General features: G+C 40.2%; 1 protein-coding gene and 1 long non-coding RNA gene across 2 annotated transcripts in view; both read left to right on the top strand.

Moving 5' to 3' along the window:
• Window positions 1–6,140: 6,140 nt before the first annotated feature.
• LOC143127837 (C-type mannose receptor 2-like) overlaps window positions 6,141–27,263 on the top strand; it is a 39,428-nt gene continuing 18,305 nt past the window's right edge. Inside the window, exon 1 of the mRNA XM_076289551.1 lies at window positions 6,141–6,177. Within this exon, the coding sequence (XP_076145666.1) occupies window positions 6,141–6,177 (37 nt within the window). The remainder of the gene's footprint in view (window positions 6,178–27,263) is intronic.
• Window positions 10,845–14,131, top strand: LOC143127136 (uncharacterized). Its single transcript, XR_012987514.1, has 3 exons — window positions 10,845–10,957; window positions 11,942–12,019; window positions 13,537–14,131. It is a non-coding gene; the product is annotated as an uncharacterized LOC143127136 (long non-coding RNA).

Below are 27,263 nucleotides of genomic sequence, written 5' to 3'. Positions count from 1 at the left end.
GGGATCAGTGGGATTAATTGCCTAAAGAATACAGGCTTAGCATCTAAGTTTTACTTTCATCCTTTTACTTCATATGAAGCATATTCAAATTGCTCACATTTTTCTTTGCTCTCCTTAGCACACTCTCATGTTTCTGCAAAATGTGTCTTCTTACTTATCTTCACTGAAACAGTGTCACCACATGGTCTACATTCTATCTAGTTGTTTTGTAGGAATAATACACTTGTATGACTTAGCAGTTTCCTTTCTAAAATATTTAACAAACTCCATCCCCACTCACTAGCTCTGATCTGTCGTTTACAATCGCTCATCCACTCGTCACTTTGTGTCAGAAATTAGCGGAGGATGAACTCGCCCTTACGCATCTGTCCCACTCGAGGCATGCGGGCTATATCTTATTACCCACGGCATCTCGTCAGAATTTCAAAGAAATCTGTCCGACAAACTTAAGAATAACATGTTTAAAATAAATGATGCATTTTGCAGAAAAATGAATGTCTCCTTGTTCATGCCCTTCAATCAATGGTTAGGCTACTAATCAATTCTAATTTACTTTTGAGTATTATAATTGCCACCCACTGACCTTTCTTGGTATGGCTGTAGTATCTGTAGTCTCTGTATGCTACTGTATACAAGCAATAAGTATGCAGGTAAGTCAATGACTACTTAAAAGTAGGGACGGATTAATGAACAGGCCTACCAGGCCCAGGGTCCCAGGAACTTTGGTGCTCTACACAAAGATAATACTGTAATATAGGCTTGTATTGGGTATGTTCATCTCATGTCTGAATGATGTCCATTTATATCCACAAAAATCACCAGAATCTATCATATAAGGTACTATTTATCAAAATCTTCTGCCAGAGGAGCAGAAAAAGGGAAAAAAGTTCAGGCTCAGGATTTTTTTCAACTATCACCTCTGTATTTATCTCTATGGCTCTGCTGCCGGTGAGTGTCAGTAGGTCAGCATAGTCTATATTAAGACGTTAAGACTGCTCCTCTAAACAATTCCCAATCTAGCTTAGTCTGTAGGCCTAACTGTTGATTATTAACTGGGGTGATATTAAATCATGAATATGAAAACTGACATGTTTTTATGGTCTCGACACCTAAAGGACTTGGTCTCGACTCGGACTCGACTGTATTTGAAAACCAACGGACTCGGTCTCGACCCTTCAAAGACTCGGTCTTGACTCGGACTCGGCATAGGCGGTCTTGTCCCCATCACTAGTGAAAAGCAGTTTGCAGTAAAACTACTCCATTTATTGGCCACATGTTGGTGTGTGTGTGTGTGTCTGTGTTATGCTGTTATGCTTTGACACTTTCACGTGTGTTAGATAAATCCACTTAGCACCTCCGCAGCGCATCGGGGAGTTCTTTGCCCCTCGCCCTCGTCCATTAATTAGGACACCTCGGCGGCCGTTATCCCTTACTCAAATGATAGCATGTGTAAACTGGTTGTCGTGGAGATGTACACTCTATGAGAATATCCCAATGAACAGGCTACGTCTTCACAACAAGCATAATACCAATGATTTCTCCAAAATATTGCTAGGGCCAATGTTGCCATCCCAAAATATTGGTGGGGACAAGTGCCCATGGTCCCCATGCAAACCTATGCCCATGAGTGTATGGCTGGGGCAATTCCACCTTGTATATGTGTCATCTGTCAGAAACACCAAACAGTAATTTATTACAGTGCATGAACATTCGATCTTCCTAGGCTTCTTATTCTTCTTCTTTATTTTTTTATTTTTTTATTTCTCCTTTATGTTACCAGGTGATGTCCCATTGAGATATTCAAATCTCTTTTACAAGGGAGCCCTGGGGCAACAGATACACAAGTTACACAGAAACATTGATGACAAGACAGACTAATAAGGACAGAATCACATAGAAGAAAGACATGAGGACTAGACAGACCAAAAAAACAGCGACACAAGCCAGTGACACAACAAGCAAAACAGATTTACAGTACATGTAAACACAATATAAAGATCACATAAACAGATTTACAGTACATGTAAACACAATATAAAGATCACATAAACAGATTTACAGTACATGTAAAAACAATATAAAGATCACATAAACAGATTTACAGTACATGTAAAAACAATATAAAGATCACATAAACAGATTTACAGTACATGTAAAAACAATATAAAGATCACATAAAGGGGTCATTGGAAGCATGTGCACTGTTCAGATTTGGAATATAAAAATCATATAAAGGGGTCATTGGAAGCATGTGCACTGTTCAGATTTGGATCGTTTAAGTAACTGTTTAAAATGTCCAAGTGGGATAAAAACAGAAAGCTTCAAAACTTTTTGGAGCAAATTCCAACACCAAGGAGCAGCATAGCTAAAAGCAGTCTTACCAAATTCAGTTGTTGTACGTGGGATATTTAGAGCCAGAGTGTTAACGGAGCGGAGATTGTTAATGAAATGATTCCAAGTCAACAGATTAGTAAGATAGCTGGGTAAATCACCATTAATAGCTTTATAAATAAAAATGTGCCAGTGGAACCATCTACGCAGACCTAAAGAGCTAAAACCAGTCATCTCATAAAGACGACAGTGATGAGTGCGTGACTTGGCTTTAAGTAATGAACCGTAGTGCACCATGGTAGACTGTGTCAAGTGCGTGCAGTGTGGTAGAGGCAGCATACATATAAATAACATCCCCATAGTCCAAGACTGGTAGGAAAGTGGCACTAATCAGTTTCCTACTAGCTTGGAGAGTAAAACAGGATTTATTTCTAAAATAAAAGCCAAGCTTTACTCTTAGCTTTCTCACTAACTTTTCAATATGAACTTTAAAGGTTAGCTTTTCATCAATCCACAGACCAAGATATTTATAAGATGAAACATTTTCAACACACTTCCCATCCAGTGTGGAAATGGTAAGGGTTGTTGGTGCGGGTACTGTGCGAGACTTTGTGAACTGCATCACCTTAGTTTTACCTGCATTTAATACTAGTCTAAGTTCAATGAAGGTGGCCTGTAATAAATTAAAAGACTGCTGTAACGATTGATAAGCTTGAGTAAGGGTGGGGGCGGAACAATATAGAACTGTGTCGTCTGCATAGAGGTGTATTTTGCTATCATCTGCAACAGAGGCGATGGTGTTTATATAGATGGTAAATAGGACCGGACCAAGGATAGACCCTTGAGGGACACCTCGCCGGACCCCCAGAGGAGCAGAACTATGCCCATCGACAAATATAGTTTGAGTTCTGTTGGCAAGATAGTTTTCGAACCACTCAACTGCCTTAATGCCCAAGCCAATGTCCCGGAGCCTCTTGAGCAGGATACAGTGATCAACTGTGTCAAAGGCCTTTGACAAGTCGATGAACAGGGCAGCACAGCTTCTAACGCATTTAATGCAGCTTCAACCGTTTAACGTAGAAACTTCATTCAAACTATGTTACGTAGGTCTTACTTAGGACATGGGTGCTTTGTATGTTTCATCTTTGTAACTTTTATACTTTTTAAACTATTAATTAAAAACTGTTCAAAATTTCCCCATAGACTTAACATTGGGCTGATGACATCACAATAGAGCCGTTAAGCAATTAGAATCCTATGCCAGGTGGTCAGGCCAACTGGCTCTATTGAGACTACACATTAGTGTTGCACGGTGTATCGATACTAAAAAGGTATCACGATGCCTTCACGCAAAAAACGATACGATTTCAGACATTTTTAGAATCGATACTTTATTAAAATAATAACGTTCTGTGTCTGCGTGAACTGCTGCTCTCACTGCTCCTTGCACGCATCTAGGCAAGTGGGCGTGTCAAGCAGGCAGCTCTGAGTGAGTGAGTGCGCAGCCAACGTCAACATAGTTCTTTGCCGACAGTCCTAGGCCTTGTGGATAAAACAAAAGGTGCAGTGAAATTTGCAACTATTTCGGATACATCGCGAATAGTGAAGGCAAGTCATCAGGTACACAGAGGCCCGTTTGTAAAATATGTTTCAAAGTCATTTAAAAGCAGTAGGCTACGCATGGAACTTGGCTAAACACCTCGCAGACATATCCCAACATTTTTAACGAGTTCAAAGAACGACAGGTTAACGAATATGCTATAGAAAACACGACTACATGGTTAGTGCCAAGTTCTTCTCTTATGTTTTAGTCTAGCCTAAGTGAAACGAGTATGGTTCTCTGGGATAAAGCGAACCTTCCTTCATCAATGAATTTTGACGAGACATAGGCTAACGAGCTGTAATCATTTTGACGAGACATAACGAGCTGTAATCATAGGGTGCTAACGTGATGAAAGCGCAATGTTCACGCCAGAATAACATTACCATAACTTGTAAACGATCTATCATGTTCGGTCAGTACTACTGGTATTATTTGTCATGGCATGTAGACCGCTAATTAAAGCCCACAGCATACCACCAAAGCGTGTTGAGTCCTAATAATAATAGCGGCTTATTGTTACAGTACGTGATAGCAAATCACGTTATCAAAGAAATAGACGTAATGTAGGAATGCACACAGATATATTGCAACAGGTAATGGTGTAGGCCTATCTGACGAAGACCTGAGTGGTTGGAACGTCGTACTTGTACACTGGGCTCAAAGAAGACTATCCTCACATTTTCCCCTTTGCAACTGTCAAAGAAATCCCATGAACACGGGAAGGCCTAGGGTAGCCTATACTGTACATCAGATGGCCTAAAGATTAGGCCTCTCTGCATAGCATTCAGTGATTTGCATGCAGTAATTGAACACTGACCTTGATCTAGCCTAGTTTGGCTATTTAAAGCTACTTTATTGCCAAAACACAACACAATGTAAATGAACTATAACAAACAATAAAGGACTTAATCACACAAAGTAGGCCTACTATTTTACTGACTGTAAATAAATAATAATTATGTAGGAAGTTTAGAACCCAGAATTGACCTGCACACTACAAAAGTGCACCGAATTCAACACAAATGACTCTATACACTTGGAGGAGGTATGAGTCCTCCAGATATCTTAGGATTTCGCCGTAGTATCGTTTTAGTATCGAGCATCGTGATATTTATGGCAGGTATCGTATCGAAGTCATAATTTTGGTATCGTGACAACACTACTACACATCCTCTTCAACGTTTTAACTGTTCAGCCATTGTAACTGTCACTTGTCATCAACTATGACTCCTACCCACTGTAGTTAGTTAGCATAGTTAGCATTTTTGACAAAACTGCTAGAAAACATTAGCTAAGTAACATGGTTAACATAGTTAGCATAACTGTTAAAAATTATTAGCTAAAATTAGCTAAGTCACATGGTTAGCATTGTTAGCATTCTTTAGCAAAACTGCTAGAAAACATTAGCTAAGTAACATGTTTAGCATTGTTAGCATAGTTAAAATTGTTACCATAACTGCTAGCAAACATTAGAGCCATTCCAACTTTCAGTTATCGTCAAATATCTACCTATACACAGCCATTAAACTATTTGAATAGCAACATTCATTAAACTTTCAGTCTGTCAACAACTTTTAAACTATCTACATCCAACTTTTAAACGGTCTACTTTTAAACTATCATTAAACTATCTATTTATTAAACTAGCTGTCTATCAACAATTTTTAAACTATCAACATTCAACTTTTAAACAGTCTACTTGTAAACTATCTATCTATTAAACTAGCTGTCTATCAACCACTTTTAAACTATACGTTTAACTTTAAAACGGTCTACTTTTAAACGATCAACTTTTATTAAGCTATGCAACCACCATGTCTATCCTAGCATCACCGTAGTAACCATCTCTGTATTATCTATTTTAACTATATATGATATTTTACGTCACAACTTTTGCATTTTCATGAACTGGTAATTCCTTGGAATTGCATTTCTAGTTATGTGTGTTATCTGTCAGAAACACCAAACAGTATTTTATTATGTGTGTTATCTGTCAGAAACACCAAACAGTATTTTATTATGTGTGTTGTTAGTCAGAAACACCAAACAGTATTTTATTATGTGTGTTGTTAGTCAGAAACACCAAACAGTATTTTATTATGTGTGTTGTTAGTCAGAAACACCAAACAGTGTGTCTTGTTGTGTATGTTGTTCTCATCATTGTTGATGTGTCTCCAAATGATCTTCTCTGTTCAGGCCCTCAGTCATGAGTCTACTTCTCATAACAACACTGCTGGCCTCAGGTCAGTGTGTGTGTGTGTGCGTGTACATGTGTGTGTACATGTGTGTGTGTGTGTGTGTATGTGCATGTGTGTGTGTGTGTGTACATGTGTGTGTGTGTATGTGCATGTGTGTGTGTGTGTGTGTATGTACATGTGTGTGTGTGTGTGTGTATGTACATGTGCGTGTGTGTATGTACATGTGCGTGTGTGTATGTACATGTGTGTGTGCATGTGTGTGTGTGTGTGTGTGTGTGTGTGCATGTGTGAGTGTGTATGTACATGTGTGTGTGTGTGCATGTGAATGTGTGTTCGTGTGTGTATGTGTATGTACCAGTGGCGGCTGGTGGTTTTAGAACTAGTGGAGGAAGGTATGTGCCGGGCAGTGTTGTGTGTTGTGTTTCTCAGCTGCGCGCTTGCGCAATAGGCACGAGCTCCACACGGCAGCCTACGTGAGGCTGGTAGCATGAAGTGCAATCATAGCTCCACACGGCAGCCTACGTGAGGCTGGTAGCATGAAGTGCAATCATAGCTCCACACGGTACGTGACAGAGGCTGGTGGCAATGAAGAGCAATCATAGCAAGCGAGACGCAGCCAACACTAACTTCTGAGGGATGGAGGTATTCACATTACTTCGAACTCATTGAAACTAAGGGGAGGAATGTGAGTGTTAGTTGTAGCCTACACTGTGCCCTAATTTTGTCCACTGCCATTAACTCAACTGCCAGCCTATTGATACGATTTGCACTCGCTTTGCACCAAATTTCGGAGGAGCGCCTGTTTAATGAAATAGTATAAAGCTTTAAAATAAGCCCTCATATATTTTGTGTTCACCTATATGCCCAAGATGTATCGAGGCTGTTATTTGATATTGTTTCATAGGGCTTTAGTGGTGGTGTTGAAGCCTATAAGCCCAATGTTTTCTTGTCAAGTGCTCTGTTTGTGGCATTTTTATATAGTAGAACTTTATATAGGCCTACACATTTAGAGTAACAGACAGTCGAGCAACATAAAAGTAACGTAAATGTAACGAGTAACGTAAGAAGTTCCTTTCCATAGAGGGTAACTAAGTAAAGTAACGGGTTACTTTTTTGAGAAGTAACGAGTAAACACTACTTTTTAAAAGTAACTTCCCCAACACTGGTGCGGGGGGGTGGTTGTTGGTCATTTGCTAGAGGTAAATGAAGGAGCCTTACAGAGAGAGAGGTTGTTAAGCCCACATTATGGTTATAGATATGATTTAATGCCAAATTAAGCCCACATTATGGTTATAGATATGATTTAATGCCAAATTAAGTAAACTGGACACTGGAATTAATAAATAAAATAATTGGTACCCCAGCTTGGTACAGTGTTAGTATATGTTTAGTACTGTACTGTTTTATAGCCCGCTACTGGAAGGCATAATCTATTCACTGAAAATGTGCTAGGACTTTTATTTTGATACAGGTCCTAGAATTCGAGTAGAACGTTTTCAGTCTTGTTGGAGCTGATTGGTAATGTGAATTGTGAGCAGCTTGGTAGAAGTGTAAAATAAACTTCTAAAGCAAAGGATTCATATGAACTCTCTGTGTCAGGTTCTACTTTGATGTCCCCTAAACATTTGGACAATCATGATCTAACCCAGGGGTTCTCAAACTTTTGTGGGCCAGGGACCCCTCATGGAGTGGAAAATTCTCCAAGGACCCCTCATAATCGCAACACATAAAACTTAAAGGAAAATTCCGGTGTGATATTGACCTAAAGTGTGTTGAAACATGATACCGAGTGTGAACGTATGTCTCATAGCCCATCTCGGCTTGTCCCCTGCACTCCAAAATCTGGCGCTAGTTAGCCGATGCTACCAACAGCATCGGGCTAGCCATGCAAATAAATCACTGTTTTACACCATTTACGAGGCTCAATGTATCTCCACACTTCATTGGTAGACTTCTGAGGGCCCGGACATTTAAAACGAGACATTGAGAACTTTAAAAAAAAAGCACTGGTAGTTTACTTACAAGACGATTTATACAGACAGTATCTTCACGAAGTTTAGAGTTTGCAGCCATCTTGAATTTAGTCACGATAAGTCGAGCGACGAGTAAGAATGAACAGGTATGATAATGGATCAGATTCCAAAAATAATTCAGTGGAAATGCATGGATTCCAGTTTCTTCCAGTAGCAGCAACTGTAATCCATGCATTTCCACTGAATTATTTTGGAGTGCAGGGGACAAGCCGAGGTGGGCTATGAGACATACGTTCACACTCGGTATCATGTTTCAACACACTTTAGGTCAATATCACACCGGAATTCTCCTTTAAGTTAATAATGTAGCTGTAGCCTTTTTTCTGTTAGATGCTTATGTTATACTGTATGTATTTTAAAACATAGCGTGCTAATACCACAATAGTCATGTTAGCAAACTTTGACAGTATGTAGGATTTTTTTATTCCACTGCTTGGTTGAATTTCCCATTGTCCTACGTAATTTAGAACGACCATTAACCGTATGTTATCTGCACACCTATGAAGTAGATCCATTTTTTGGCCGTATCACACTTGTATATTAATTCGCCAAACTCATTGTGAAGTTTAAATGAACTGTCACGTTGTATCCGAGCTGTAAAATGCAGACGTTCAGAACATTGCAACATTGTAGCATATGACGGAGGTGGCTTTTAGTTAGATGGATGACAGCAGGCTATGTAAAATAGCGATGTTTCAAAACTAAAGTTCATCAGAATCTTGGGATACGCCCGCTTGACAACGGGAGAGATAGAACTAACGACTGGCCTTTGGCCGTAGCAACCATCCATTTAGAACTAGTAACGGCAGTTTGTCTTGTGAGTTGAGAAATTAGTTGATATGTGTCGGAAGAAATTAGTTCTACAAACAAGACAGTTTTAGCGATTAAAACGTTTAAATTGTAACAGGAAATGAACACAACGCAAGTGGTCGGGGCTTCGCGTCGGGGCCGTTTTACAACCTCGACCGTGTATTAACTTCTGTGAACAGACCACCGTGTCGTCCATTATCCCTTACTTAATGGATTGTTGTTTCTTTGTCAAATGTAGGCCTATTGTGTTGAACACATAGTGTTTGTTTCACATAACTTTCATTTTGTTGGCGGTTAATTAATAGTAAAGTGTTTTGACGTATTGATGTAATGTATCAGCAGATCAATTGGGAAAATACTGATACTATAGCATTTTTCACCATATAAGACAATTTCATATTTTGTAGCAAGCTTTGTCAGGGACCCCCTGCCAATGTGCTGCGGACCCCTGGGGGTCCCCGGACCCCACTTTGAGAACCAATGGTCTAACCCAAAATCATAAACACAGACATGACATGTAGGCTAGTCTAAAAATACTCAAGTAGTCTAGACAACAGCCCCTAAAATCTGCTCATGTCCCCTCTCCCCATGTCTTCCACTGCAGTACTTACTCCTAACCCAGTTCTGCTTCACTCATTTGCTCCTTTCTAGCTATTCGAGGCTCACGTGTTCATGACAACTAACCTTGATAGTGTGAAGGAGAGACGCCGGTGCAGCTCAAATGTCTTCTTAATTTTCTTTATTCTTTAGTAAAAGGTGCAGAACATTATTAAACTTTGACTAACGTTTCGATGTAGTCACATCTTCATCAAAGTCCTTGGGATGTGACTACATCGAAACGTTAGTCAAAGTTTAATAATGTTCTGCACCTTTTACTAAAGAATAAAGAAAATTAAGAAGACATCTGAGCTGTCTCTCCTCTCTAAAATATCTGTCCTGGCCTGGTTGCACCGGATTGTCGCCAAACGACAGAAGCGCGGAGAACCCTCCTTTGTCTACTGATAACCTTGATAGTGTCTTTGTTGCCTATAAAACAGCACATATCATGAAGTTCAGCTAGTGACGGTTACCATTCAAAGCTTGCTAGTTAATCTTGTTAAAATGAGCTATTTGTTTAAATTAGCTGTTTGTTTAAATTAGCTATTTGTTAAAATTAGCTATTCTTTTTCAACTAAATTAGACCTAAATAGCTACAGAAATATCTTGGTTCAGACGTTCGTTTATTTACTGGGTACTTGGTAATGTGGTCATTTCATCTCCTTTGTTTTTCTTAAATGCTAAGTTAACTGATAGACTTACCCTAGCTACCATTGACGTTTTGTACATGTCTTTCTGCCGTTCTGACCCAGTTTGTAAATCCAGTGAGTGACTCAAATTTGGATGTTCAATAAAACGTTTGATTCATTAACAACCAAGCAATTGAAATGAATACTAGTTAATTATAGTGGATGGAATCTTTTCAAGAATTAATGTGACTCTAACCGCTTAACGTACAGACATGTTGAAATAACCGTTCTGAAGGTCTGGAGCGGGGCAAGAGATGTATTTTTTCAGATTTTTAAAAAAGTTTATACTTTTTGAGAAATAGGGGATTAAAAATTTTAAAAAGCTAATTTTTCCCCCATAAACTTCAAAGGCTGTGATGTCATAATGGCCTAAAGGCAGCTGCGCTTGTTAAGCTTCCAGAGTAGTTCCCGGGCTAATTAGAACACTGGACAGGTGTCACCTGTGAATTCAACAGTCTCAGCTTCTAATGCATACAATCTGGCGCTCCCTAAAACTACACATCCCAAAACGTACTTGTGCGCATGCGCTGTAGCTTTCTCCTGGCGTCATTGACTCCTACCAGAGCCCGCCTGATTAGACATTCTCTGCTCCTACAGACAACTTGACTCCACACTACTTTCAAGCATTCTTTTGAAAAAAAGTTTATGTTCTTGCTGTCTGCTGGACGAAACGGACGTTTTCCTACCACACCCAATGTAAGTTACGATTAATTTGTGTTTTTTATTCGAATGGAGTGTGTGAAGCCTGTTTAAAGAAAGCAAGCTGGCGTTAACGTTAAGCTTACCTGTTAAGCAACATACTGGTAACGTTAGCTTCTAGTCTAACAGTTAGCTTCTACGTCTAGAGAGGACGTTAAGTTTAACTCTAGCTAGTGTGATAATATTGTTATTTCGCCAAGTAAGTTCATAACTTGATTAAGCGATAACCGATGATTCAGTAGGTAGCCTAAGTTATATTCGCGGCTGTGTGTAGTGGCGGCGCCGCGGCCGTAACGTTAGTGTTAGCAGCTAGCATTACTGCTAAGTAATAATTAGGTTCACACTCAAATTGTAATCCGCCTTTCCTAGCGATAACGTTAGCTGGCATGACGAGGGATGATGGCCGTCTATGGCAGTCACTGACTGAAATTTAGCCTGCTTTTTGAACTACATTTGTATGAGTGGTAGGTTGTGGGGTAAAATTAATTGATTGTAGGCTTAGCTGTTAGTTTGTTGACGCGAATGCGAAAGCCTTCGCTTTAAACTAGTGGTACCACTAGGTCGTGACTAATTTACTCGAGTGTAGGCTTAGCTGCTTGTTCGAGGTGAATGCGCACCTTTCGACTCTGCTAGCTAGCTGCTAGCACAACCTCATGCCATGCGATGACAGTTAACAGGGTTGGCGTTGGACACGGTAACTTTCGCTAGTGCTACCAACAACATTAGAAATTACTATTTGTAAAACAATTGCCACTATCGTGATTACCTATCTTGGCAATCCTAGTCACCTGCTTTCTGGATGGCAACGTGTATAATGTAGTGTGGCAATTCTCATAGGCCAATTGTGGTTAGTAGACAGTGAGTGGTCAATGTCAGAAATCACTTAAATTAATGGTAACTTCAGTTCATTAGTGTAAACTTAACACAGCAGCATATGGGACAATGGCAATTATTTAACATGATTGTTTTTTCTTCTACTAGAGTGTTTGGAGATCCTTTGGTCTCAACATTGACCAGGAGATCCTTGTTGGGCTGGGCTGGCAGTCTTGGTCTGGACAAGTAAGTTATTGACCCCACTTATTTAAGTACAAGTTTTGGCCAATATGAATTTACCACAGACATTTGAGTAATTTCTCAGTTGTGTCTTAATTATCTAATCTTGCCAAATCTCCAAAACTGCATAGAATACATATTCCTATAATGCATTTATTTTGTGTTGAAAGTTTTAAAAAGCCAAATCTAGTCATGTGGCTGAAATGGGTAATGCATCCCAAAATGTTCAATGTTAATACTAAAATTCATGTTCATCATGGACAGACTTACGTTACGTTAGATTTGGGTTTTTAAAACTTTTAATACAATGTAAATGCATTATAGGAATAAGTACGTACCTATGCAGTTTGGGGGTTTTCAATAAAACAACCAAACACGGATGATTTCAATACCTCAACACAACAACAAGGCGCTGGAAACAGTTACTGCAGTGTCAAAAGTATTGAACCCCTATACAACACGTGTCTTTTGTACTAATAAATAAGAAAATAAATGCACACTTCTTATTATGATCTAGTCTTAATGTTATGGATAGCCAGAGACGCCTGAGGAATATTAGTCCATTCTTAGTGAGCAATAGACTTCAGGTCACTCGCATTGTTAATAATTACAGAAATGTTTCTTCTGTAGTAATGTGTCGCCCACCCCTAGTAGGCCTAAGAGAGAGTAGAGGAAACAAAGCACTGTTTGGGGGTACATTTTTGCAGCAAAAAAAATATACGCAAATATAGGTGTACCGTATATTTCTCTACATTTTTGACCTTTGCCAATCACCCTCATGAAATTACCTTGTTAAATTGTGAGGAGAAGTCATTCTTTTTGGAAAAATATTTCATTACTTTACTTGTGACTTTGCTTCACACTTGAAGTGAAGCATGGTGATGCTGTAGGGCTTACTCTGGCACTGTAAATCAGTAGCATAATGAAGGAGAAAATTGAATAATGGCAGATGCGGACATTCCGGTTCCAGAAAGTTAAAAGTCCTACCATATATTCTTTCTATCTGTGCACTTAATACAGGTGATATCACTAATTATCTGATCTACCTGGCTGTTAATTAGGATGAGCTGGTTTACTAAATGGTTGGATTAAATACTTGGCAGGACTTTTGATTAATGGAACTATTTTGAAATACGAACGGAAAATTATTGTCTATAGAACACTTGAATGATAATTGTCCTTTGTCCTTTAGAAATGGACATATTTGTCAGGGATGCTAGAGCTGCTGTCTGACTATCCATAGCACTAGGTCAAATTAATGAGAAGTATGCTTTTATCAGACATGTGTGAAAGTGTTAAATGTTTTTACACTGCATTAATCATTTCCATTTGTATTGCATACTAAGGCACTCTTTCTCACAGCCTAATCCATTTGTAGTTGCTAGCCTTATTACTATATGGCCACCTTGGAATATTCAGATGTCTGTGGTATTAAATAATCTCTTCAACTTTTAATGAGAACTGTTTCATGTTATTAACTGCTCAAACTAATTTTTCTCCCCCTTGCTCTGATTTTTCTTCAGGCCTATCCCAGACCATAACAGACTGCATCTTTGATTCAGACGGTGACCTTTCTGCTCTACCCAGGCGACCCACTCTGCTCTACCCAGGCGACTAGACCCTCTCTGCTCTAACCAGGCGACTTTTCTCTGCTCTACCCAGGCGACTAGACCCTCTCTGCTCTAACAAGGCGACTAGACCCTCTCTGCTCTAACCAGGCGACTTTTCTCTGCTCTAACCAGGCGACCAATCACTCTGCTCTGCTAGGCGACCAATCACTCTGCTCTACCCTAGCTTTTGTTGATTGAATTCTGCCCTTCTGAACAATAACAAAAGTGTTTCCATTTTGAAATCACATATAAAGGTGTGCAATATATTTTTTTGCTCATATCTTGTTGTGCCTAATAACCCATTCACTGACCTAGTGGGCTTAATATTATTTAAATTATTCTGTAAATTTACAGACAAACTGACTAAAGTGTTGCACATTACACTGATAAAGATAATTTGTTGGACATAAAACCCTACACACTTAGATTTTGGATAAAGCAGTACAATTTTGGATACATACTGTGTAGGTTATATTTAAGTGTACATCAACTAAATTCTATTGCTCAAGTGATACCAATAAATAACTGCTGCAGAAATAAAATAAAGTTTTTCTCATTGAGTTGTGTATTTCATATTGCATATTGGTACATTGTTGATTAAGTGTTGAAGGATGCCAAGGAAAGGCCGTCGCTCAGAGGCTATGAAGAGGAGATGGAGAAAGTTAGATCTGTCTGATCTTGAAATGTCAGGTTTGTTGTCATTTACCTAGGAAAGGCAGAGCGAGATGCAAACACAGGTAAATTATGTATCCAATGCTGCACGAGTGGAGATGGATAGGAACGGCATTACTTCAGTTATGGCATCACATAGTCAATTTGATGTAAGGTATGGGTATAATCGGGGTAAACAGTGCACTTGTAACTCGCTGACATTTCTTGCTGCTCTCCATGACCGAACTATCCTGAACAGTGATGACCTTGACTACGTCTTGGAAAAAGGTAACCAAATATATGGAATTGTGCTGGAGAGGTTGAGTATTAGGAACAGAGTGGTCCCTGATCATTTGGCCTTAGACGAGTTGCCTGACAGTGTTGAAGTTTATGGTCACACTTATTGCGTTGACAAGTCCCCATCTCGTTATGGCTATCTGAGACAAGAAGGACCTGATGGTGAGGACTTTGTGATGCTCTCTGATGGACTGAATTGTTTGTCAAACGATGTAAATTATGCATTGCTGACACTGGGCAGCCTTACAATTGCTTTATACCAGAGTGATGGGAAGTATGGATTTTTTGACCCTCATCGTCGAACAGCTGATGGATTACGGGAGACGTTTGGGAGGTCTACTGCAGTGATGTTGACGTTTACTAATCTAAAAGACATGATTGACCGACTGCTTGTGTTCTGGGCTATGACTGAATCTAGTGATGAATGGATTTACGAGTTGATGCCAGTAACATTCTCACCTGAAAACCGTGAACAGCCAGAAACTGTCGAGGTACAAATTAGATTGTGCAAGCCAACTACATCAAGCAATAGCGGAAATCGATCGAAATCACGTGAGGACGTGTGCCCACAGTCAGGCTCTAAACAAACACTTGAAGCAGAAAATATATTATGAAAGGAATAAGGCAACACGTTTGGAGTATGCAAGACACCATTACGCACACTCTCAACACAAAAGCAGAAAGAAAAAATATACAAGAAATCGATACACTAACCAGCCCAGCTTGAAGAAGAGAGCCTATATGAAAGCTTACATCAAAGACCGGTATGCCCATGATGCCAACTTTCAATTGAAGCAGAGATCCTACATCAAAGACCGGTATGCTCATGATACCAACTTTCAGTTGAAGCAGGACTACGGCAAAGCTCTGTGATGCAGATTATCGATTGAGGAAGAAGTCGGCGACAAAATGCCATTATGCTCACAACACACTGTACAGGCAGAAAAAAAAACTTATAATGAGAGGTATATAAATGACCTGTGTTTCAGGTATTACCGTTCTCTACAGAAAAAAACAAACATCTCACAGAGAATGCACAAACTGCAATGTGCTTTACAAATACAGCGCAGGTATCGTAATTACTGCGCTACGCAAATAGGCCTACAATCAATACAGAATGAGCAGCCAACAGAAAGCCCCCTTTTGCTGGAAGCCATTGCTTCCTTTAAAATGGAAATAAAAAATGGGCCGACATATGTATGTACTGTTTTCCACAGAGCTTTGTTTCATAATCAGGTTAGAGTGTAAACATGAAAATTATCGAAAGAACTTGGCGATGGTTGATCAATGTTTAACAGGACAATATCTACACACATGTAGCGATGAGTGCAGTTCTCTTGATTCATGCTGTGGTCCAGAAGGAAAGACGGAGTGGATTTGCCACAGCTGTCATGATAATTTGAAATTGGGCAAGATGCCATGCCTTGCAGTAATAAATATGTTGGAACTGTCTCCAATTCCTCCAGAACTCAGTAATCTCAATATCCTTGAAAGGCACATGATCGCACGGTATATACCATTTGCAAAAATGATCAGTCTCCCCAAAGGCCAGCAGAGATTGATACATGGTGGGATAGTCTCGGTTCCCTCAGATGTTCAATCAACAGTGAACGCATTGCCTCGCCCTAGCAGCCAGTCTCAACTTTTAAAGGTGAAATTGAAAAGAAAATTGAGCTACTCAGGACATTACCAGTTCCAAACCATTGACATAAGCAAAGTACTACAAGCCTTGTCCAAACTGAAAGAGATACATTCAGAGTATAAGGACATAACTATAAGGGATAATGTACCAGATTTTGACAATGAACCAGACAGCGTGGCGAATGAGATTGATGAAATGAATGATGACATTGCTGAGGCAATCAATATGATGGAGGCTGATACATGGGACGAGTTTGACACTGAAAAAGAGACAAACAAACAGCCTATTAATGAAAGCTGTGAGTTGCCTGAGGAACAGTGCTCACATGACACTGAGCAGGATACAGGTCAAGAGCAGCATGGTGGCTGTGCAATAGATTCATGCTTGCAGCCACCTGATATCGCTCAGGAAATGCTATCATTTGATGAGGACATATTCACTGTGGCCCCAGCAGAGGGAAATAGACCAGTGAGTTTTTTCCACCTAAACTTGAGGCAATGGCATTCCCTGTGCAGTTCCCCAATGGATTAAATACTCTTAATGAAACCCAAAGACTCAGGAAATTATCACCAAGCAGATACTTTAATGCACGTCTATTTTCTGTTGACAATCGATTTGCCATGGACACAAATTACATTTTCCTTGCATAGTTTATCACAGCAATTAATTTTGCACATTCGAGTATGTCCATTCAATTACGTAAGGGGTAACCTATGAGCAGGGATGGGCGCAAAATAACTGCAAGAATGCTACAAGACAAACGTGAGGTTGAAAAACTGGTGCACAACAAAGATGCCACCCAATTCATGCAACCTTTGAGAGGAACACCAGCCTACTGGGAAAGGACCCTCAGAGACCTCTTTGCTATGCTCCGTAGTCTCGGCTGTCCCACATTCTTCTATACCTTTTCTGCAGCCGAAATGAGATGGCCAGAGGTCATACAAACAATAAAGGCACAGCAAGGTGAGCAGGTTGATTTCTCTGAGCTTGATTGGATTTCAAAATGTGAGATATTACGGAGTACTCCCGTCACCACCATGCGCATGTTTGACAAGCGCGTTGATGCACTAGTGAGACTTTTGCTCTTGTCACCAGCACAGCCCATTGGCGAGGTTATTGACTACTTTTATAGAGTGGAGTATCAAGCCAGAGGTTCACCACATATACATTTGTTGGTTTGGTGTAAGAATGCACCCGTATTTGAGGAGGACCCAGATCAGAAAGTGTGTGAATTTGTTGATAAGTACATAACCTGTCAGCTGCCTGACCCTGACAGAGATCCTGAACTTTTCAAAATTGTGACAGAGGTGCAAACCCATAGCAAGGGACACTCCAAGTCATGTAAGAAAGGAGGAAAACACTGTCGATATGGATTTCCTAAACAACCTGTAGAAGAGACATCATAACGCGACCAATGCCACCAGAGCACATGGAAGAGGCAGAACATGAATCAAGCCGTTCTTTCATGACCCCTGATAAAGCCAAACAGAAACTGAAGCCTTTATGGCAATTGCTTAATGATCCTGCAACATCATTTGAAAGTGTCAACCAGCTACTTGCGCAATGCAACTTGAACTATGATGTCTAGATAGACTGTGTCAATTCTCTAACAACATCCAGTGTGCTAGTCATGAAACGTCGACCGCAGGACATCTGGGTGAATGGCTATAACCCACACTTATTAAGGGCATGGGATGCAAACATGGATATTCAATACATCCTGAATCCTTACTCCTGCATAATGTATATCCTGTCCTATATATCTAAGGCTGAGCATGAGATGAGTGACTATCTGAAAAGGGTTATGACTGAGACCACTCAGTCTGAGATGTCATCTGATCGTGATGAAATGAAAGCAATTATGCAGGCATATTCTAAAAACAGAGAGGTCAGCGTGCAGGAAGCTGTGGCGAGAGTCTGCAGCTTGAAATTAAAATCTTGTTCTCGATGTGTGATATTTATACCCACTGATGACAATGCTTTAAAAATGAGCCTTCCTTTAAGGTCTTTGAATGGCAGAGATGCAGAATCCGAAAACATATGGATGTCTGGAATGCCAGAGAAATACAAAAACCGACCTGATACACCGGAGTTTGCATCAATGTGCATGGCAGAGTTTGCCTCCACTTACAGAGTGGTGTATGGGAGACAGAGAGAGAACCGCAGAGCTGTACAACTTCAAAATTAATTGGGATTTATTCAGAAGCGAACACAGGGAAAGCCTGCCATTATCAGGTATGCCAGATTTTCTGAGAAAAAATATCCAGAGAAATTCTATGGCACATTATTGAAACTTTATCTCCCATACCGCTCAGATTTACAGTTGAAACCCAGATAATTCCCAACATATGAATCATTTTACACATTTGCGTCAGTGAGGCTTCCTGAAAGAGACAATGATGAGAGAGTATTTTCTATTGTTAAGGAGAACAGGTCAAAATTTGAAAAGAACAGTGATGCAGTAGAGAAAGCTATTGAGGACTTGGAAGAAAATGGACCCATGGAAAATGCATGGACAACACTTGCACCTGAGACAGAGCGTGCTCGGCTTGAGTGTATTTCAGAGCGTGAGGAATTAATCCAGAGGAAATTAATGAAGCAGATGACATTCCTGAATATATGCCAAAAACCACAAACAGAGAAAGAAGGGCACCAATGTTTGATGTTTCCCATATAGACCCAATTGTTGTCCGAAACATGTATCAAAACCTGAATCAAACACAGGCATCCATATTTTATACTGTGAGAATATGGTGCATAAACCGTGTGTGTGGACAGAATGCTGATCAGTTTTTTCACTTTGTCACTGGTGGTGCCGGAACTGGCAAATCACACCTTATCAAATGCATCTATACAGAGGCATCAAAAATACTCTGTAAGTTACCCCGAATCGCAGAGGAAAGAGACATGTCCATGCCCACTGTCCTTCTCACAGCATTTACTGGCACAGCAGCTTTTAACATATCAGGCAAGACACTGCATTCTGTCCTGAAACTGCCAAGAAGCCTTAAGCCACCTTATCAGCGCCTTGGAAACTCTCTAGATGAGATGAGAGCAACCTTGTCCAATGCTGAAATTATCATCATTGATGAAGTGTCCATGATATCAAAACCACTCTTTGCCTATATCAACTGGAGGTTACAAGAGATAAAAGGGAGCAAGAAAGCTTTTGGTGGTGTGAGTGTACTCGTTGTCGGCGATTTCTACCAGCTCCCTGCACCAGGTAAAGCAAAACCTCTATGTGTATATGAGGATCATGTTGTCGACTTCTGGAAGGATCACTTCCAAATGGTTACTCTCACAGAAATCATGCGACAAAAAGATGATGTGGCATTTGCGGAGCTGCTTAACAGGATAAGAGTGAAACGCAAGGGGGAGGCATTACCTGAAGCAGACAGGTCACTACTTTCCCAGGCCATACGTCGACCTGGAGACTGTCCCAAAGATGTCCTGCATGTTTTTGCTTCAAATAAAGAAGTAGCTGATCACAATGCGTACACCATCTCAGCTCTCTACTCAGAAACAATCACTGTGGAGGCGCATGACTACAGAAAAGATCCTCAAACGGGTCGGATGGAAAGACAGAAAGTACCTTTTGAGGGACGTAAAGGGGATCTTCCTGATAGGTTACAATTTGCTGAGGGTGCCCGTGTGATGCTCATAAAAAACATAGATGTAGAAGATGGATTGGTGAATGGTTCATTTGGAAAAATTGTTTATGAGGTCCGAAATGGAAAAACAGATGTAAAACTGGTTGGCATTGAGCTAGACAATCCAAGTGCAGGCCAAAGACATCGTAATAAAGCAGCACGGGGAGCAGATAACCTGGTATATATAGAAAGAATGGAGGAACATCTGAGCAAAAAGGGTGTTGTGCGACATATGGTGCCTCTGATTTTGTCATATGCAACAACAATACACAAATGCCAGGGAATGTCAAGAGTGTCAGCCGCTGTCTCATTGCAACGGATTTTTGAACCAGGCATGGCATATGTGGGTATGAGTAGAACAACCTCACTACAAGGACTGCACATAATTGATTTTGATGAAAACAAGATTTATTCTGATCCACAAATATCAACCTCAATATCAATGCATAAAGCAGATTTTGGAAATGCCATGCCCCTTCTCCATCTCCCATCAGTCAGTTCATCGTCCACTCTAACACTGATTCACCATAACACAGAGGGACTGTCAGCTCATATTGATGATGTCAAGAAACACCATGAAATACTCCTTGCGGACATATTATGTTTAACAGAAACCCACCTTTTTGGCACATTTGTCCCAGAAAATATCCAGTTGGAGAACTACCATATGTATCAGCGCAACAGGCATGTGTCATACTCGACACTTTCTCATCTTGCTCAGAAAAACGGTGGAGGAGTTGCTGTGAAGAGCCATGTTGAGGCCCACCAGGTGCCATTCATGCAAGGTGTGACTGACCTTGAGGTCCTGGTCTTGAAAGTTGTGGCACCAGTTCCGGTACTAATTGCAGTGATCTACAGACCACCAGATTACGGATGCTGTACATATTATTGCTGATGGCCCAGTCATTGTCTGTGGGGATTTCAATGAAGACCTCTCGGCTACTGGAAGGAAACCAATCTATGAGATGTTGCAGTCTAAAGGATTCACAAATCTCATTACCACCTCCACCACAGATAAGAATACGTTGTTGGACAACATCTTTATTTCTGATCCCCAGCACTGTGCCAATTCAGGTATATTGCAGACCTATTATAGCTACCACAATCCTGTGTATTGTACTCTAACTTAATGTACAGAATTCATTGCCTACTTGTTAGAGGAGATGCATCCCCTAAACCGCTAATGAAGTTTACTTTTGACAATCAAAAATCGCTTATCCCCTGTAACTCTGCGATAAAAGGACATAACAGGAAGGTATTTGGCTGAGCAACGGAGGTTAACCCTGCGCCAGAGGTTTTTTCTGAAACGATCAATTTTGACATCTTCATTTCAAAAGGCTATATCTTAAAAGTGATAAGAGATAGAGACTTTCTGTAAATGAGAGAAATATTAAGGTGACCCAAAGTTTATGTAGAGATTAAATGTTTATATCTAATTTGCATATTATGACGTCATATGGTGGCGGCCATCTTGGATTATAGAATTTTCATGAAAAGTTGCATGTTTGAATGATAAAATGCACCACTTCTTTCCCCCCAAAATGTCCCTCACCTTCTGTATGCTATATTGCACAATACTGAATGCTCAGGTAAATAGTAAGTAGTGAACAAACTGTGTAAATCATTACTAATAAATGGCAGAAACAAACCAAATGCATGTAGCGGTAGACTGGCCTTTTGCTGTAGAGATTTTCCATTTACTACATACAGTAGGCACTCTGATTCCATGTATGGGGCACATATATATTATTCAGATGACACACAAACACAAGTAGACAAGACCTGTTTAGTTCAAAAGCGCATTTGCCACGGCAAGGCACAGATCAGGAGTGAGATGACGAGACAAGACAAGAGACAATGTTAGTATTTTTTTTCTTTTTGTTGTTTTTGTTGATGTTTTTTTGTTTTTTTTCTTAGCTGACAGATACACACATCACAAGGACATGAACACACAAAAAGGAACACATAGTGTATGTCCTAAATTATCAGGAAAATAGATAGCAAATCAACAGTGTAAATCATTACTAATAAATGGCTGACATTTTTTTTTTTATGTAGCAGGCCTTTTGCTGTAGAGATAATGACTCCCTATCTCTATCCATACAGGGCCGGCATTCCCATCATCTTGTGATAGACTATGCATGACCTAATGTGTGTGTGTGGGAGAGGGAGAGAGCGTGTCACCACCTCCACCATGCGAGCAGCATGGCCAGATATGCCTCGCGCGCGCCGAGTGGAGAGAATTTGCGCAGCTCGGACTAGGCCTACTATCATTCTCATTGCGACTCCCCACACTGCCTCTACGTTGCCCCCTAACTGTCCTATGAGCACTTCGACCTCGTCTAACATCCCCAGTGGCATTAGACAAAGGCTCCACCACGTTACTGTCGCCGCGATTGTGGAGAGGCACACGTTCAGAAGACAGAAGCTAGCGCTATGGACATTAGGCTACCTCCAGCCTCGTTCGCCACACCACTAACATTATTCCCACCAGTGACATTGGGCAAACGATTCAACGTTTGTGCTTGGTGTAAGCTAAACTATGGAGTAAACTCTCACTTTGTCCAGCTGCATCTGAAGCCTCACTAAACGAATTACCGTCATTTTCTGAAGGCAGATATTCCCCTTCAGAATCAGGGTCCGCGAATAGAAGACCCAACACTTCATTTCAGGTAAACTTTTTTGATGCCATTAGACGATAACCTAATGCAAATACTCGCTGACTTTGACAATATCGCTCTGACAAAGTGGCTCACACGCACACTAGCTCCAGTATTTCACGCACTGATTCAATCGGCTGTAGCTAGAAAGTTTTGTTTAACCCTTAGAACCCTAAGCTGTTTTTAGGACATTTTCACTACCTTTATTCATAAGGATTTATTCTGGTCATTGTAAGTGCCACACACACATATTATATATTGTTTTTTTCAGGAGAGTCGAGGCTATTCAGATCTGCCATCATTTCATGTATTAATACTAGCATTGATTTTATTTTGATTTTTAAAGAATTAAAATATAAAAATTGTATTATAAAAATTCTTATATTTCGACATGTATCTCACCACAGCAAGCTCACAGCTCTACATGCATTTCATGTGTGTGTAGGGCAGACTGTCCTGAATCGGGCAATATAATTGCCATGTTGGAGGCATACTCTGGGGCTGAGCAATTTGCAGAAATATTTGCTGTGTGATTTACGGAAATAAATGCCATTTTTTATTTAGTGATGAAAAATGACCTTTCTGCGCTCCATATCTGTGACACGAACTGATCTGACCTGACTTGACCCGAGGTTGCGTGTTAGCCTGCATGCCTGTGTGTATGCAGTCATAATAATTCTCAACTCTTTACTGCATTGCCATGAATAAAGTAAAGGCAAAAAAGGTGTTTATTTGTTGAACAAATTGGGATGCAATGTGAGCCTTGAATTGGATGCCATGCAGGAATTTGCTAGGATCTCAAAACCGGAATATGAACATGCTTTGCCATAGAGAAACACATGATAGCATTGGATTATAAACATGCTTTGCCACAAGACAAAAACGTGGGGTAAGTCCAGCTATATGAAGTTATTTTTTTGCTGTCACTTCGTCTGTTTTATAACCCAGAAGGATGTACTTGGTATCAAATGATAGCTCTGAGTCTCCTCTTTCATCTGACATGCGTGGCATATCTATGCGATCACGGGTCCGCGAGTAATTCAAACGAGAGTAATGAGTGTGCAGCGTTGGTTTGTGTACATGACGTTATTATTTTGCAGTCACTTCGTCTGGTTTTATAAGCCAGAAAGATCGATAAACATGGTACCAATGGATAGCCCTGTGCCCCCTCTTTCATCTGATATGCTTGCCATATCGATGCGATCACGGGTTCGCGAATAATTCAAACTAGAGTAATGTGTGTGCAGGTGAACGCAGAGAAGTATAGACTGTAAATATGATGCAATTTGATTTAATTTCATGATTTTTTTTAATTTTCATACTTGATCGTAGAGACAAGTGTGTAGTCTCGTTGGAAAGCCCCACTTCTGCTCTGTCGTGCAATAAAGGTTTCATCTCGCTGCGATGAACCGTTCTGGAGCAATGTAACAGAGAAGAAAGGGTGTGTTTTTTGACGCACTTTGCGTCAATCGTGTTCTAAGGGTTAAAGCGTGCCCTTTTTTCGTATGACGTATGACATGTCTGCCATCTAGTGGAGTGGAAGTCGAACGAAATATGACACCCTATTTGACTAAATCGGCCGTTTTATTCAGTACCGCATCTTGTCGACTATAGTCGACTGTGGCGCCTAGAGGGTTAATATGTTCTATGTTTTGTCCAAATGATGTCTGTCTATTGCCGTTGCAATCTGAAAAACTGGAATGTTTCATTCGTCCCCCGTTTCAATCGTCCCGGTTGTACCCTATGTCTAGAGAGGACGTTAAGTTTAACTGTAGCTAGTTTTTTTCTGGAATCTCCACACCAACATTAAGCCAGCAGCTTTCCATCCACTATTGTAATTCCTCTGGAATTGCATTTCTAGTTTATTAAATGATTACTAGTTAATTTATATATATAAAAAAAAAAAATTCCCAAGTTTGTTTATTAATTTCAAGACAAAAATACAAAAGCAGTTAAGAATATATGTATAAAAATAAATGTCCATTTTTTTGCTTACATACACAAAATAAAATAAACAACAACAAAACAAAACACAACACAACACAACACAACACAACCCACCACAGTCAGTAATGAGGATTAAATACAAAAACACAGACACATACGTTATCCAAATTCAGCAAAATCTCACAATAGGTAGTTACCCCAACAGAGCATATAATACAACATATTGCTAGGTCAAGGCCAGTCTAGACTTAGTCAGGAATATGTGAGAAACTAGTACTCTTAAAATAAAGAAAAAATGGGCCCCATACCTTCCAAAATTTTTGAGAAGAACTCCTGGTAGAAAGTCTGATTTTTTCCAATTGAAGGAAATAAAGAACATCTGCCAACCAGCGTGCATGACAAGGGGGGGTTCTTAACTTCCATTTAGTTAAAATTAGTCTTCTTGCTAATAAGGCAACAAAGGCAATAACATCTCTATTAGAGTGTGATAGGGAAGGTACAAAGGAGGAGACACCAAACAAAGCGGTGAGAGCATTCGGCTCGATCCTCTCTTCAACTATGTCTGAAATAGTTTTAAAAATATCCGTCCAATAGTTACACAGAGATGGGCAGAGCCATAGCATATGAATTAAATTGGCTGGGGTTTGCTTACATCTATCGCATTCTGGAGATATATCTTTGTAGATCTTAGCCAGCCTCTCTTTAGTGTAATATGTACGGTGTAGAATTTTGCACTGAATAAGGCCATGGCGCGCACATATTGAAGATTTATGCACACGACTAAGAATTTCATCCCACAAAACCTCAGATAACTCTTCTCCCAAATCCTCTTGCCACAAGGCTCTTACAGTATATTATCCAGTGGATCTGGACGAAGAGAGAGAATTTGATTATAAATATCCGAAATTAACCCTTTCAGTGAATAACTAGATTTGAAAAGCTTATCAAGAGGTGACTCGTTGGGCAAATTGGGGAAGTTTGGGAAGGCTGTGCGAGCGAAACTATGAACTTGTAGGTATCTAAAAAAGTGATGTTTAGGGAGTGAGAACTGCTCTGAGAGCTGTTGGAAGGACGCAAAGGTATTGTTGATGTATAAATCCTGAAAAGATACTATGCCTTGATTAGACCAAATTGAAAAAGCATTGTCTACAAGTGATGGAGGGAAAGTATGATTATTGGCTATTGGAGCTTGGATGGAGAAAGATTGTAAACCAAAGCAGCGTTTGAATTGAGCCCAAATTCTAAGAGAAGTTCTCACAAGCACATTCCTACTGTACGGAGAAGTGGAGGATAAAGTAGAAGAATGCACCACAGCCTTCAATGAAACCGGTTTAGTAGAGAATGCCTCCATGGTTACCCAAGTGGGCGCGGGATCTAAAGTTTCATATTGGAGCCAGAATTTTAGAATTCTAATATTAGCGGCCCAGTAATAGAATGTCATATTTGGAAGAGCCAACCCCCCAAGTGGTTTGGGTCTCTGTAAATATTGTTTACGCAACCTAGGGACCTTTTTATTCCAAATGAATTCTAAAATTAGACTATCCAGTTTACGGAAAAAAGATTGAGGGAGGAAAATTGGGACAGATTGGAACAGATATGAAAAACGTGGGAGAGTAGTCATCTTCACAGAATTTACACGACCGGCCAAAGACAAGTTGAGAAGAGACCAACGTTCAAAGTCCTCGAGTTTTAGATAGCAAAGGAGCACAATTTGCCTTGAAAAGGTCTTTGAATTTATGAGTGACATGAATTCCAAGATATTTAAAACTATGGTGGGCTACCTTGAAAGGGAAGTTGTGTAAAGGGAATGTCTGAGCAGCAGTACTGACAGGGAATATCTCACTCTTAGTAAGATTTAATTTATAGCCAGATATTTGACCAAAGGACTGAAGACAGACCATAGCGGCAGGTATAGAAACAGAGAGGTTGGAAAGAAAAAGGAGTAGGTCGTCGGCATACAGAGAAACCTTTAACTCAATACCGTTTCTGTATATGCCAGAGATATTAGGGTCACAACGAAGTGCCACAGCAAGGGGTTCAATGGCAATTGCGAATAGAAGAGGACTTAGAGGACAACCTTGTCTCGTAGAGCGATGGAGATGAAAGTACCCAGATTGAATGTTATTTGTTCTAACTGAGGCTTGTGGGGAGGAGTAAAGCAGTTTAATCCAGGAAATATATTTTCTCCAAACCCAAATTTCCCAAGAGTGTAGAACAGATAGTTCCACTCCACTCTATCAAAAGCTTTCTCAGCATCGATGGATATCAATGCTTCTTCCGTGTGAGCGAGACCATTAAAAAAATGATTATTGAAATCAGGAGAGGCGGAAGTTTGTTCGGTTGCATAAAGTGAAATGCAGAAGTCTCTGAAAGGATTATTAATCTCTAATGGGTCAGATGTCTTGCCCAGGTCTGTTTGTATCTGAGGGATTTGATGGGAAGAGGCTGCCTGACGCAGTTGGTGTGCAAGTAATTTACTAGCTTTATCGCCATGTTCAAAATAGGTTGATCTGGTTCGAAGTAGGAGTTCAGCGGAGCGTTGTGTCATAAGTAGTGCTGGGCGGTATACCGGTTCACACCATATACCGGTGTATATTTTCGTTATGATATGAATTTTTAATATACCGCCATACCGGTGTATTTGATTACACAACGTTTGGAACGCTGCGCCGCGCGACAGTGTTGCAGACGGGACTTTTTTCACACGCACGCATGGTGCCACTGTGAGGGTAAAGGCTTAATTTCTCCTTAGGTAAGGGGTTTATTTAAGGGTGTTGCACAGAATAATACCTT

This window comes from Alosa pseudoharengus, unplaced genomic scaffold (assembly GCF_046254945.1).
Source record: "Alosa pseudoharengus isolate Yale_2024_CS ecotype anadromous, Long Island Sound unplaced genomic scaffold, YU_APseudo_1.1 YU_APseudo_1.1_scf_17, whole genome shotgun sequence".
In the NCBI taxonomy this organism is placed as follows: Eukaryota; Metazoa; Chordata; class Actinopteri; order Clupeiformes; family Clupeidae; genus Alosa; species Alosa pseudoharengus.
The sequence above is the reverse complement of the archived record's forward strand: the minus strand, read 5'-3'. Positions and strand labels throughout refer to the sequence as shown.